Source organism: Nycticebus coucang, chromosome 16 (genome assembly GCF_027406575.1).
Source record: "Nycticebus coucang isolate mNycCou1 chromosome 16, mNycCou1.pri, whole genome shotgun sequence".
In the NCBI taxonomy this organism is placed as follows: Eukaryota; Metazoa; Chordata; class Mammalia; order Primates; family Lorisidae; genus Nycticebus; species Nycticebus coucang.
This window is the reverse complement of record NC_069795.1, coordinates 90,611,525-90,626,766: the sequence shown is the minus strand read 5'-3', so window position 1 is coordinate 90,626,766 and position 15,242 is coordinate 90,611,525. Positions and strand designations below refer to the sequence as shown.

At 41.2% G+C, this 15,242-nt stretch overlaps 1 protein-coding gene across 3 annotated transcripts in view; it reads right to left on the bottom strand.

The window, feature by feature from the left end:
- KLHL6 (kelch like family member 6) overlaps positions 1–5,701 on the bottom strand; it is a 75,942-nt gene extending 70,241 nt beyond the window's left edge. For 2 of the 3 annotated variants that reach the window (XM_053565486.1, XM_053565487.1), the window contains exon 1: positions 5,351–5,701. In XM_053565486.1, coding sequence (XP_053421461.1) covers positions 5,351–5,637 — 287 coding nt within the window. In that variant the 5' untranslated portion in view covers positions 5,638–5,701. The remainder of the gene's footprint in view (positions 1–5,350) is intronic. The other variant, XM_053565488.1, reaches the window with a different exon arrangement.
- Positions 5,702–15,242: the final 9,541 nt, after the last annotated feature.

Genomic DNA, 15,242 nt, shown 5'->3' with positions numbered 1-15,242 from the left:
TCATCCCACCTCATCCCAGTGTCCATTTGGCTTTTTTAGTGATTTACTTTTAAATATAAATGGATATCTAAAACTCACTAGATATTTAAGTATAGCATTCAAAACAAAAGAGATAAAAACAAAGAGAAAAAAGAAACATAGAGGAAACAAACAGTACAAAGAACAGAAGAAATGTCTTTTAAAAATATAAACCTCGATCTACAGATTTAATGCAATCCCTATTGAAGCACCATTGTCATACTTTAAAGAGCTTGAAAAAATAGTGCTTCATTTTATACGAAATCAGAAAAACCTCAAAGACACATTATTGTATAATATCAAAATGTCTATAAAAAGCCTAAAAGTGTCCAGAGGAAAAAAAACAGATCACAGACAAAAGATCACTAATCAGAAGGGCATCACACTTCTTAATAGCAACACAAAAATCTCAAAGACAATGGAGCAATGTTTTCAAAATCCTGAAGGAAAATTATTTTCAAGAATTCTATACCTAGGTGTGTTAGTTTGATATTGTTACTGTAACAAATTTTGTGACTTCAAACAATAAAAATTTATTATTTTGCGGTGCTGGAGTCAGAAGTACAAAATGGGGTTCACTGAGTCAAAATCAAGAGGTTGGAAGAACCAATCTCTCTGTGGAGGTTATAGTGCAGAATCCTTCTTGCCTTTTTCAGCTTCTGGAGGCCGTCTTCATTCCTTGGCTCATGGCCCCTTCCTGTCTTCAAAGCATATCATTCACTATATGCTCCTGGTGTCCTATTCCTCTCTCTTACTCTGCTCCTCCTACTTCCTTCTTATAAGGCCCCTTTTGATTACATTGGGTTCATCCAGACAATCTAGAATGATCTCCCCATCTCTAGATCTTTAACGTAATAATCACATTTGCAAAGTATTTTTGTTGATGTAAAGTAACATGCTCACAGGTTCCTGGGATTAGGACATGGACATCTTTGGGGAGCTATTATTCAGCTTCTATGCCAAGTGAATAAAGACATTTTCAAGCTATAAGGCCTTAAAATTCCACTTCCCATGCACTCTTTTGTAAGAAGTTATTAGAGGATATGCTTCGTCGAAGTAAGAAGGTAAACCAAGGAAGAGGAAGATAGGGGATGAAGGGAGAGAGGCTCAAAGGGAATTGCTGGAATGATGGGGAAGCAACTGGACAAAGGCTAGGCTGCAAATCCAGAGAAAACATGTAAGACAATGGAAGGGAGGAAGATTCTGAGGAACATGGAACTGGTAGATTCCCAGGGGTCCTCAAACTTTTTAAACAGGGAGCCAGTTCACTGTCCCTCAGACCGCTGGAGGGCCGGACTATAGTTTAAAAAAAAAAAAACTATGAACAAATTCCTATGCACGCTGCCCATATCTTATTTTGAAGTAAAAAAAAACAAAACGGAAACAAATACAATCACACCACCTCTTGTGGCCCGCGGGCCGCAGTTTGAGGACTCCGGCCACCAAATGAAAGATTTTTGTGATGCTGTGAGCAGAAGATACCCTGAAAAGTAAGCAAATGGGAAAAGGAGTGAAGTAACAACTTCAGGAAAAGCCAAAAGGTTTACAAGAAGGGAAATGTAATCATATCACATAATTTGGCTCCACAGAGAACAATATTTTCATGAACATAATAATGTAAACTCTTAGATTCAGCAAAAAGTTGTGATAACATGTTAAGAGATTATAGGGAAGGAAAGTGCATGGTAAGGGATATAGGGAGAAGTGCTAAATTCTTACCTGAAATCAATAAATAATATCTAACACTCAGAAACCAAGAAAGAACCATATAAGTGTACGTTGTAGAAATATAGAGCTAACAGTAGGAGAAACGGCTAAACGTTGAAAATGGTGGCCTTTGATGAGCAAGATTGAAGGGTACAGGAGATAAAGATGAATTTTTGTTTTTCATTATAATCTTTTAAATACTGTTTGACCGTCTGTTAACTATTCGCGTGTCTTATTTGGATAAAAAAAATAAATTTTAACTTTAGAAAGTATACATCAAAATTTGAAAGGATATGAAGAGATAGTTCACTGAAAAAGAAAAATGCAGATGACCCTTAAACATCTGAAAAGATTGACCTTATCAAAAATAAGAAAAATACTGACTGGGCATGGTAACTCACACCTGTAATCCTAGCACTTTAGCAGGTTGAGTTGGGAGGATTGCTTGAGGCCAAGAATTTGAGACCAGCCTGAGCAAGAGCAAGACCCCATCTCTACAGAAAATAGAAAAATTAGCTGAACATGATGGCATGCCCTGGTAGTCCCAGCTGCTCAGAAGGCTGAGCCAAGATGATTATTTGAACCCAGGGGCGTGAGGTTGTTATGAGCTATGAGATTCCACTGCATTATTCCCAGGGTGACACAAGATCCTATCTCACAAAATAAAAAATAATAATAATTTATTAATTAAAAATAAGAAAAATACAAATTTAAACTAAATTTAGACTGTTTTTTCTCATCTATCAGATTGAGATGAGAAGGCCATGGGGAATGAAAAGTGATTCAACCCTGATCAAAAAGAAATAGGCATAAACCACTAAGACTCCAAGTGCATTGATTCACCAAACCCTCTTCTTTTTTTTTTTTTTTTGCAGTTTTTTTGGCCAGGGCCAGGTTTGAACCCACCACCTCCGGGATATGGGGCCAGCGCCCTACTCCTATGAGGCACAGGGGGCTGCCCACATCAAACCCTCTTCTAGAAATGTATCCCCAGTTATTCCTGCATGCATATGAAATAACATATGTAAAAATGTTATTCATTGTAACATGGTTTGTGATAGCAAAAGATTAGAAACAACTCAAATGTCTGTCTACAGGGATCTGGTTAAATAAACTATAGTCAATCACTTAGTGGAATGTATTTATATTCTCAATGAATAAAGAATAATTTTACAACCACCTTCCAGGCCCGCCAAAGCACAAAGAGCTATGTGTAAAGCTTCCCTGACAGAGCAGACGTGGGCCTTTCTAAGTCTGAGCATTAGAGGAACTTGGTGCCCAACCTCTTTCAAAATTGTAGACACAAAGCAAGCAGGGCAATGAGGCAATGTCTGATTTAATGTCAGTCCTAGACACTTTTTATTAACCGTGACATTCTGGACTAAAGTTCATGTTAGATGGGGATAAAATTCCCTAGCTTATAGGGTGGTATGAAGGTTAAGCAGGCTAGTGTGTGCAATACAGGTGACACAAGGCCTAGCCTGCAATAAATACACCACGAACAGGAGTTATTAATAGTAGCACTAGAAAAAAAGAATCCTGTCTCCAGGGCTGTATTCATTGTAGAAGGAAAGTCATGTTGGAAATCCCAAGATAAGAATCAAAAGTCACTACTCTAAAGAAAAGAATTAAAGGAATTTCCCCTCATAACTAGGCAGTTTTGGAAGCAACTCTACAGACCCTGGCAGATATGTCGTCCACCCTCATGTGCCTCCAGGTTCTCCCTGCCGCCCCTCCTCTGAAGACTGGCAGAGACTTTCCCTAAATATCCTAGATCAGCAAGGCTGGAAGGACCAGAGCCCAAACACCTTCTGTTTAAGATTAGAAACCCGAGGACCAGCAATGTACCTGAGAGCACACAGCAGTGGTCCTGGTCCAGTCAGGCCCACACACTAAGAATATCGCTAGCCAGACGGACATTAAGATAGCAGTTTTCCAATGATTCAAAAGAGAAAGGATAAACCTAAAACCAAGGGCACTGAGCTAAGTTGAATTTCATTCACTCCTGAAAAGGGCTGTGATGGATGTAAAAGCATATAATCAGTATCGGTGGAATAAGTAATGCGTTTACGTATTTCAACCCAGTTCAAAGGCTGTGCCTCCACTTCACCTTTTATACACTTCCTGTGGAATGAGCCCCCAGTCTTCGTGGCAGTTGTATTGCAGTGATGAGGATTTCTAGAACATACCCAACCCCTGCTCCAGAAATGACCAGATATGTGTAATGCTGGGCTTGCATCTTCTCACCTGTAAAAGGGGATATCAGCCCCCTTCATCATGCTGTTTAAAAAATAAAATCAGATTAGCCGGGCGTTGTGGCGGGCGCCTGTAGTCCCAGCTACTTGGGAGGCTGAGGCAAGAGAATCGCTTAAGCCCAGGAGTTGGAGGTTGCTGTGAGCTGTGTGAGGCCATGGCACTCTACCGAGGGCCATAAGGTGAGACTCTGTCTCTACAAAAAAAAAAAAAATAAAAAAAAAATAAAATCAGATAACTACATCTGTCTGGCACATAGTAGGTGCTACTTCCTCAGACCAAGATGTAAATAACCTAATCAGCCCCATAACAATCCACGGAGCCTGCTCTCTGAATTCCAAAGAAAGATTTTCCCCTGAGCACCTAAAAAAGAAAAACCTCCCATGATACTTTCGCAAGTTGATTGTTTTTAATTTCCTCAGCAAAACCAAGAGTTAAGAAGAATCGTGAGGGTATTTCTTTTCAAATTCCAAAAAGACCTTCTTCATTCACATTGCCCTTGCAGAATCCTTTCCCCTGTGGCCATGCTGCTATGGAAAACATTGGATCCAGCCATATTCATTGGGTTCCTGATTCACCTACATTCCTGCCCCAGAAATTCACTTGTGGTTAAACACTCAGTAACTGGTTCTTAACTGAACCACACAGAATCAGGTGAAAATGACAACAAAGATATATTGAGCATCTACTATATGCTAGACACTGCATGAGACCCTTTCGCTCTCATGTTAATTACAATAATCCTGAGAGGTAAGCAACATTGTCCCCTCCTTACAGATGACCAAATAGAAATTCAGAGCACCAAGGGACTTGCCTAAAGTCTCAGTCAAGAAGGAGCAATGTGGGATGGAACACAGGTCTCCTGACTCCAGGTCTGTCCACTGTGAGACCACAAATTTGCTGTAACTACAGCCTCTTGCATCTAACGGACCTTTGTAACTGCATTCCCTTCCTACCACCCTTGCACACATATGGAAGCCCCTAATTTTCAGCAAGTCATCTGACAACTCCAAAAAGAGAGGCCATATCCTTTTCCTCTACTTCTGTGGATGAACAAAGACAACATCATATTTCCAACACATTAGTCAGACCAAGGAGGAAAAAATCCCCATGACTTCAATAATTTTCCATCCTTTGGAACAAGGACATACATATACAGTTTACTGCAACATATAAACAGTGCTTTAAATGGTGACAATCTCCCTTTCAATGTGACCTAAATCCTAAAATCTAAGGTTTGAGAGTGTCCTTTCTTATATTTCAAGACAACACAGAAACCTTAATAGATAAGTAAAACAGTTAGATTCTCTCATTAACACAGATTTTCCTTGCAGCTTACGCCCAATTTGACTCTGGTCCTAGGCATGCTGACCTGAAATAGTTGCTGGCCGCAGCAAGCACCACGCGGTGGCAGGCGAATTCCTGAATGTCCACACACAAGATGACGTCTGTCAGAGCATTTTCCCCTCGGAGGGTCTCCAGGCCATTTTGAAGAATTAAGGAGAGTCCTGTGTCATCAAATTTTACCTTATCCCCATTTAAGATTTCCACCAAGTCTCCCCTTTTCTGGGAGGTCTCGTCTGCAGAAGGTGCCAGGGGCCCTTCCAAACTCTTCTCTACCACATCACCCATGGTCCAGGCACCCCTCCGACCTGCCATTCACATCCAGACTGAGGGAGCACCCCAGTTTCAGGCGGGCCACATTGCAGAAGCTGAGCGGATTTCCTGTGCAGGGCCCTCCACTTATCACCAGCTGTCACACACACATAACAGGAAGTCTCGCACTTTCTCATCCTGTTACTACAAATGCCAGCAACTTGTATTCTTCTTCTTTTTGTGAATAATCACAGGGTCAGAAATTACTTAGATTAGGTGTGTGGGAGGGGACTCTGGGAGAGAAGGAATGGCTTCTGAGTCTACTGTGAATGCTGGGTGGTTATTTTGGTCCATCTCCCACCTCATATCCGTGAGCAGGAAGGCTCTGCTTCTGGTTATTACATTTGTACTCCAGGTCCCTCAATAATCCAAGTTGTTGACAATGGGAAGCACAGGGAACATTCTACAATCCTCTCACTTCCTCTTCCCAAGAGTCTGAGACCTATGATGAGCTCTCCTCCATCCCTTGGAAACATTGGAGATCCCCCTTATCCCTGACATTCTTGTTTCTCTTGGCACTGCACATCTATCTTCATCTTCCTCTCTGCTCAGGGGAAAACAATGCCATGCAAATATTAATATACCCACTCTCAAAAAAATTGTCTATTATTTCAGATGTGCCTCTGGAGGCAGAGAAGAAATAATTTTCAGAAATTCTATCCCCAGAGTCCTCTCTCTTAGATCAGTCAGGGTAGGGCAACACCCAATTGCCCTTGCAAGCCTCAGATTGGCCTGATCTTACCCAACACCCACTGACCATGCGTCCAATAGTAGAGCATGAAGTATTTTTGTTACCTCTGCAGGTCTCAGTTAATTACTAATAACTATAATTAGTAAAATTCCACTGTATCCTAGGGAATTTTGTAGGAATATAATAGTCAGGGTTTTCCAGAGAGACAGAGCCAATAGGAGAGAGACAGATAGATAGATAGATAGATAATAACTTAGAGGGAATGTATTAAGAGGCTCACTCATTTATGGAGGCTAAGAAGTCCCATGACAGATCATCTATCTACAAGCTGGAGACCTTGTGATGCCCGAACCTGGTTCAGTTTCAAGCCAGAGGCCTGAGACTCTAGAGGTGAGGATAGGGGCAGGGAGTCTGAGGGGGTGCTGGTACTAGTCCTAGAATCCAAAATCTGGGAATCCTGGTGTTCTGTTTTTAAATGCAGGAGACAAGTGTTCTCTAGCTCCAGGAGATAGATAGACACATTCACCTTTCCTCTGATTTTATTCTCTCCAGGCCCCCTGACAATTGGAAGGTGCCCACCCACATTGAGGGCAGATCTTCCTCACCTAGTTCATTCAGACTCACATGCTAATATCCTCTGGAAATACCCTCCCAGGCACACCCAAAAGTCATGCTTTACCAGGTTCCTAGGTATTTCTTAAGCCAGCCAAGTTGATGCTTAAAATTAACCATCACAAGTACATTCATACCCAGTTTAACAATGTTTTGGTCAAGGATGAACTGCATGTAATATGGTGGCCCCATAAGATTATAATGGAGCATGTAAAGAAGCCTGATATGTTGCCCTTGATGTTGGCATTGCAGATCAAATAGGGGGAATGATTAATATTCAGTAATGGCACTGTTCTCATTCACCTTCCAGCAGTGGGAGTACAGCCAGGCCTCCTGATCAATAGAGTCCAAATCCTGATCTCATCTTGATCAGTAGTGATTGAAGCCTTCTCCAGAAGGTCCAGTTCTGCTCAGCTCTTTTTCTCTTCTATGGATCCTTACTCCTCAAATCAGAATCATTTATATTCCCCACAAAAACTTTATTCTTTATCCAGAGTTCTATCATTTAGGATGCTTTGAGCTTCAATAACAGAATATTCCATCAACAATGATGTGAACAATGACTCTCACCTTATAGAAGCCAGAGAAGGAGGAGTAATCAAGATAGCAGACTAGACACACCTGACATTCACCTCCTCCACAAAGAAGAACCAAAACAGTGAGTAGATAACCATACATTGAATAAAGTGTCTAGGAGAGAACACTGGGATTCATCAGGAAAGTGAGAGGGATTCACCAAGACATGAAAGGAAAGGGAAGCAAAGTACCTAGCCTGGTGGGCTGAGATTTGCCCAGAGCTAGGAGGGCCTCCCCACTGTGTAGGAAAGGTAAGTGAGAAAATCCCGGCAGTCTAGACTCCCACCACAGATGCCTGCAATTCTCGCCATGGGAGAGTCCCTCAGCCTTCACAGGCCCTGAGTCTGCTATAGGGAGTTGCCTGGAGTCAACACAACTGCATTGTTCTGGAGAGGGAGTTTGTGCTAGGTCCTACTCACTCTCCAAGACCCAAGAAACTGCAGCATGGTGCCATTTTGAGTTCCCACCTCTCACTAGACTGCATTCTACCCTGGGGCCCAACAACCCTGAATCTCCACATCCCTGGAACCCCACTGATCCCAGCACCACCACTTCCACTCAGGGAGCTGCAGTGCTACAATGCAGTGAGAAGACCAGCACCCTGGCCCACACAGTGCCCTACACCTTGGGAAAAAAGTCAGTGCAAGACACCAGAAAGGCTTTCCTTATGACAAAGGGAGCCAAAGAATACAATCTCCAGAACCTGGGATGTGCCTGCCCAGAGCCACTGTCACTGACAGCAACACTTCCCCCTCCATTAGCAGTACAATCGTGCACCTGCACATGATTTCAGGGAGCCTGAGAACTGGCCTGCCTGGTGCTACCCACCAACACCACTACCACAAGCACTTGTGTGCACCATCTCAGGGCCTGAGGATCAACACACCCCGCTTATTGCCACTAGAGCCTGTGCCTAGCATCTGGAGGCCAAAAGAGTGGCTCACCCAGCCTGCCACCACTGATCCCCACACAGGAGCCTTGTTCAGGAGCCTGAAGTTCATCCCACCCCACCTGCTAATATCAGCACCTAAACGTGCTGTCCAGGGGCCTAAGGATAGGCTCACCCCACCTGCTGCCAATGCCAGCACCTGCACACATCTCTTAGAGGCCCACCAGCTTCCTGACTTGCTGCTACTCCCAGCGTCCACCCAAGCATGCCACCTGGGGACCGAGGTACTGGTGTGCCCAGCCTGCCACTGCCATCATAAGCACCCATATGTGCTACATAGGGGCCCCCAAGGGTTGCCCACTGCTGTTAACGCCACCAATAACACCATGAGCACCCCTAGGGGCCTGAGGACTGGCCTACCTAGCCCACTGCTCCCACTGCTGGCACTCACACACACCACCTGGGTGCCAAAGGACTGGCTTACCACCAGTACTACTAGCACCTGAATATTCTACTCAGGGTTCTGAGGACTAGCACACTCACTCCAATGCCACCACCATCAGTGCTCATACATACCACCCAAGCACCAAGGTCCAACCCACTTGACTTCTCTGTCACCAGAAAATCCTCACCATAGCTCCCACTAAAAATCACAGCCTAAGCCACTGGGAAACTCACAAACACCAATGGAGCTGATTACAGCTGAAGAAATCACATGGAGATTACACTACTGCACCCACGCAGAATCAAAGCCAAAATATCTTATCCAAACAACAATATAGATACATCTATAGGAAAAAGTATTTCGCTATGAAAGCCAATCTATAAAATTAGAAGAAGTAATTGTTACACAAGATATGCAGATATCAACATAAGGACACAAGAAATATGAAAAACCAAGAAAGAAACATGACACTTCCAAAGGAACACAATAGTTCTCTAGTAAAAGATCCCAAAGAAAAGGAAATGTATGAAATGCTTGAAGAGGAATTCAGAATAATGATCTTAAGAGAACTCAGTGATATACAAAAGAGCACAGATAGATAATGCAATGAAATCAGGAAAACAATTCATGTTCTAAATGTGAAATTTAACAAAGAAATAGATATCATTTAAAAAAAAAAAAAAAGAAATCCTAGAACTGAAGCATTCAATGAGCAAAAATGAAAAATACACTAGAGAGCTTCAAAAATAAACTAGACTATGCAGAAAAAAGAATTTCTGAACTTGAAGACAGGTCTTTTGAAATAACCCAGTCAAACAGAGAAGAAAAAGAAGGATGAAGAGGAGAAGGAGGAGGATGGGAAGGAGAGGAGAAAAAGAAAGAAAAAGTAAAAAGAAGAAAACAGAATGAAGAAAGTCTATAGGAAGTAAACAAATACTCAAATTGTGGGAGTTTCAGAAGGAGAAAAACAAGGCAAAGTTACAGAAAATCTAGTAAATAAAATAATAGCGAAAAATGTCCAAATCTCATGAGAAATGCAGACATCCAGATACAAGAAGCTTAAAAATTTTCAAATAGATTCAACCTAAAAAGATCTTTTCTAAAGCATATTATAGTCAAACTGTCAAAAAGTCAAAGATGAAGTGAATTCAAAAAACAAGAGAATAGCATCAAGTCACATATAAGAGAATCTTCATCAGGCTGGGTGTCTGTAGCTCAGCAGCTAGGGTGCCAGCTACATACACCGGAGCTGGTGGGTTCGAATCCAGCCTGGGCCTGCCAAACAACAATGACAATTACAACCAAAAAATACCCGGGCATTGTAGCGGGTGCCTACAGTCCCAGTAACTTGGGAGGCTGAGGCAAGAGAATTGCTTAAGCCCAAGAGTTTGAGGTTGCTGTGAGCTGTGACACCACAGCACTCTACCCAGGGCAACAGCTTGAGACTGTCTCAAAAAAAAAAAAAAATCTTCATCAGACTAATAGCAGATTTTTCAGCAGAAACCTTACAGGCTAAAGAGAATGGGATGATATATTCAAAGTACTGAAAGAAAAAAAAGAAATGTCAGCCACAAATATTATACCCAGCAAAGCTATCCTTCAGAAATGAAGAAGTATAGTCTTTCCCAAACAGGTAAAAGCTAAGTGAATTCATCACCACCAGACCAGTCCTATAAGAAATGCTTAAGGGAGTTCTACATCTAGAAAAAAAAAATCTACAATCATAAAAACATATGAAAATATAAAACTCATTGGTAGAGAAAATACACAAATGAGAAAGATAAAGGAATTAAATATTATCTCTGTAGAAATCCACTGAGACCCTATCTCAATAAAAGAAAAAGAAACAAACAATATACAAAATAATTAGAAAATAGTTAACAAAATGACAGATCTCGCCTATTAATAACAACCCTGAACATAAATTATTTAAATTCCCCAATTAAAAGATATAGACTGGCTAAATGGATTTTCTTTTTTCTTTCTTTTCTTTTTTTTTTTTTTTTGAGACAGAGTCTCACTATGTCTCCCTTGGTAGAGTGCCGTGACATCACAGCCCATAGCAACCTCAAACTCTTGGGCTTAAGTGATTCTCTCATCTCAGCCTCCCAAGTAGCTGGGACTATAGAAGCCCACCACCACGCCAGACTATTTTTGTTGTTGTTGTTGTTGTTGTTGTTGTTGTTATTTAGCAGGCCCAGACCAGGTTTGCACCCCCCAGCCCTGGTGTATGTGGCTGGCACCCTAAACACTGAGCTATAGGTGCTGAGCCGCTACATGGATTTTTTTAAAAAGACCAAACTATATTTTACCTACCAGAAGTTCACTTCACTTATAAAGACACAAAGACTGAAAAATGAAGGGATGAAAAACATTCCACACAAATAGAGACCAAAAACATGCAGGAGTAGCTATACTTATATCAAATAAAATATACTTTAAGTCAAAAAATATAAAAAGAGACAAGATCATTATGTAATGATAAAGGAATCAATTCACCAAGAGGATATAACAATTATAAATATGTACACACACCAAACCAGAGTGTGTGTGTATGTATAATATATATATTATATATAACATAAGGGCACAAGCAATATGAAAAAGCATGATACTTCCAAAGGAACACAATAGTTCAATTCTCAAATATGAGTAGAGCTAAAGAGGCTAGGAGTAGTGTCTCAGACCTGTAATCCTAGCACTTTGCAAGGCCAAGGTGAGAGGCTCACTTGAAGCCAGGAGTTCAAGACCAGCTTGAGCAAGAGTAGGACCCTGTTTCTACAAAAAATAGAAAATTTAGCCAGGCATGATTGCATGTAGCTATAGTCCCAGCTATTCAGGAGGCTCAGGCATGAGGATCACTCAAGCCCAGGAATTTGAGATTGCAGTGATCTATAATGAGGATACTGTACTCCAGCAGGGTGACAAAGTAAGGCCCTTCTCAAAAAAAATAAAATTTTGAAGGAACACATCAAACATGTTCTTTCACCAGGCTGTGATTGGGAAGGGACTCAGCAGAAAGGACTTGGAGGGGTTGACAAAGTGTAATGTCTTGACCTCAGTGACATTTATAAGGTTGTATGTGCCTTATAATAAACTACTAAGCTATAGATTTGTTTGTGTTCTGTATCTATGCTTTATTTTACAATAAAAAGGTAACAATAGTACTAATAACAATAGTTAATATTTATTGATGCAAAGGCTTTACCAACTATTATCTCTTTTAACGCTCACAATAATCCTTTGAAGTAGGTATTGTTCCTCAACTCAAACCTGTGGAACTGAGGCTCATTAGAGGGTTAATAGCTTGTTAAGTTTATGCAGATTCCACAACTTCTCTTCCCTCCTCTCACTCAGTCCTTTGATCCTAAGAGATAGGGTTAATATTCAAGCCCATTTGCTCACTTCAAAACAAGAGTTCTTACTCTATAATGCATTCTCTCACTATGATGTCATAACTGCATATTCTGTCTCTAAATACCCTCAGTTGTCCTGTCTTTAAAATGTGTTCATTTCCGGGCGGCGCCTGTGGCTCAGTGAGTAGGGCGCCGGCCCCATATGCCAAGGGTAGCGGGTTCAAACCCAGCCCCGGCCAAACTGCAACAAAAAAATAGCCGGGCGTTGTGGCCGGCGCCTGTAGTCCCAGCTGCTCGGGAGGCTGAGGCAGGAGAATCGCGTAAGCCCAAGAGTTAAAGGTTGCTGTGAGCCGTATGACGCCACGGCACTCTCCCAAGGGCGGTACAGTGAGACTCTGTCTCTACAAAAAAAAAAAAAAATTGTGTTCATTTCCTTTGCCTACCAGGGTGCTCAAACTTTTAGCTTCTTTGCATCACATTGGAAGAAGATTTATCTTGGGCTACACACTGAATTCACAAACACAATGAAAGCTAGGCAAAAAGAAAACGTCCATGCATCATTTTCATGATATCCACCACCACAGGTAAGCAAAAAAGTTCTCACATAATCCACATGTGGCCCTGGGCCACAGGTTGGACTCTCCTGGATCACTGTGTCTCCTTCTCTTCTGAAGAAATACTATGCATTCAGAATAATTTTTAAAAACACATATTTTTAGTATCTTTTTCAAAAATTCAAATCAAGGCCAGGTGCAATAGCTCACACCTGTAATCCTAGCACTCTGGGAGGCCAACGTGGGTGGATTGTCTGAGCTCACGAGACCAGCCTGAGCAAGAGCAACACCTCGTCTCTAAAAACAGGCAGGTATTGTGGCAAACACCTGTAGTTCCAGCTGCTTGGGAAGCTGAGGCAAGAGAATTGTTTGAGCCCAAGAGTTTGAGGTTGCTGTGAGCTATAACTATAACGCCATGGCACTCTACCAAGGACAGCAAAGTGAGACTCTGTCTTAAAAAAAAAACACAATTTTTTTTCAAGTCAAAAATAAGTAAAGTCTCCATTTTTTTTTTTTTTTTTTTTATTGGTGGGGATTCATTGAGGGTACAATAAGCCAGGTTACACTGATTGCAATTGTTAGGTAAAGTCCCTCTTGCAATCATGTCTTGCCCCCATAAAGTGTGACACACACCAAGGCCCCACCCACCTCCCTCCTTCCCTCTTTCTGTTTCCCCCCCCATAACCATAATTGTCATTAATTGTCCTCATATCAAAATTGAGTACATAGGATTCATGCTTCTCCATTCTTGTGATGCTTTACTAAGAATAATGTCTTCCACGTCCATCCAGGTTAATACGAAGGATGTAAAGTCTCCATTTTTTTTAATGGCTCAATAGTATTCCATGGTATACATATACCACAGCTTGTTAATCCATTCCTGGGTTGGTGGGCATTGAGGCTGTTTCCACATTTTGGTGATTGTAAATTGAGCTGCAATAAACAGTCTAGTACAAGTGTCCTTATGATAAAAGGATTTCTTTCCTTCTGGGTAGATGCCCAGTAATGGGATTGCAGGATCAAATGGGAGGTCTAGCTTGAGTGCTTTGAGGTTTCCCCATACTTCCTTCCAGAAAGGTTGTACTAGTTTGCAGTCCCACCAGCAGTGTAAAAGTGTTCCCTTCTCTCCACATCCATGCCAGCATCTGCAGTTTTGAGATTTTGTGATGTGGGCCATTCTCACTGGGGTTAGATGATATCTCAGGGTTGTTTTGATTTGCATTTCTCTAATAGATAGGGATGATGAACATTTTTTCATATGTTTGTTAGCCATTCATCTGTCTTCTTTGGAGAAGGTTCTATTCATGTCTCTTGCCCATTGACATATGGGATTGTTGGCTTTTTTCATGTGGATTAATTTGAGTTCTCTATAGATCCTAGTTATCAAGCTTTTGTCTGATTCAAAACATGCAAATATCCTTTCCCATTGTGTAGGTTGTCTCTTTGCTTTGGTTGTTGTCTCCTTGGCTGTACAGAAGCTTTTCAGTTTAATGAAGTCCCATTTGTTTATTTTTGTTGTTGTTGCAATTGCCATGGCAGTCTTCTTCATGAAGTCTTTCCCCAGGCCAATATCTTCCAGTGTTTGTCCTATGCTTTCTTTGAGGATTTTTATTGTTTCATGCCTTAAATTTAAGTCCTTTATCCATCTTGAATCAATTTTTGTGAGTGGGGAAAGGTGTGGGTCCAGTTTCAGTCTTTTACATGTGGATATCCAGTTCTCCCACCACCATTGAATAGGGAGTCTTTCCCCCAAGGTATGTTCTTGTTTGGTTTATCGAAGATTAGGTGGTTGTAAGATGTTAGTTTCATTTCTTGGTTTTCTATTCGATTCCAAGTGTCTATGTCTCTATTTTTGTGCCAGTACCATGCTGTCTTGACCACTATGGCTTTGCAGTACAGACTAAAATCTGGTATGCTGATGCCCCCAGCTTTATTTTTATTACTAAGAACTGCCTTAGCTATACGGGGTTTTTTCTGGTTCCATACAAAATGCAGAATCATTTTTTCCAAATCTTGAAAGTACAATGTTGGTATTTTGATAGGAATGGCATTGAATAGTTAGGTTGCTTTGGGAAGTACAGACATTTTAACAATGTTGATTCTGCCCATCCATGAGCATGGTGTGTTCTTCCATTTGTTAAAATTCTCTGCTACCTCTTTAAGCTTTTCATACAAAATACTTTGAACAGAGATTGTGTTACTTAGCAATGTAAGTTTTATAGTCCCCAGTACCATGATTTGTAAGACCGGTCTTTAGTATATATTTGAGAAGATTAGATTGAATTCAGAACTGTAACAATACCTGTTAAAAATAAAATCCTGCTTCTTTTGAGGAAAAAAAATAGTTGTATATCTTTGTGGGGCGCATGTGATGTTTTGATACAGGCATATAGTGTGAATTAGCCAAAGCTGGGTAATTAGGGTACCAGTCACCTCAGGCATTTATCACTTTTTTTGTGTTAGGATCATTCCAATTCCATTCTTA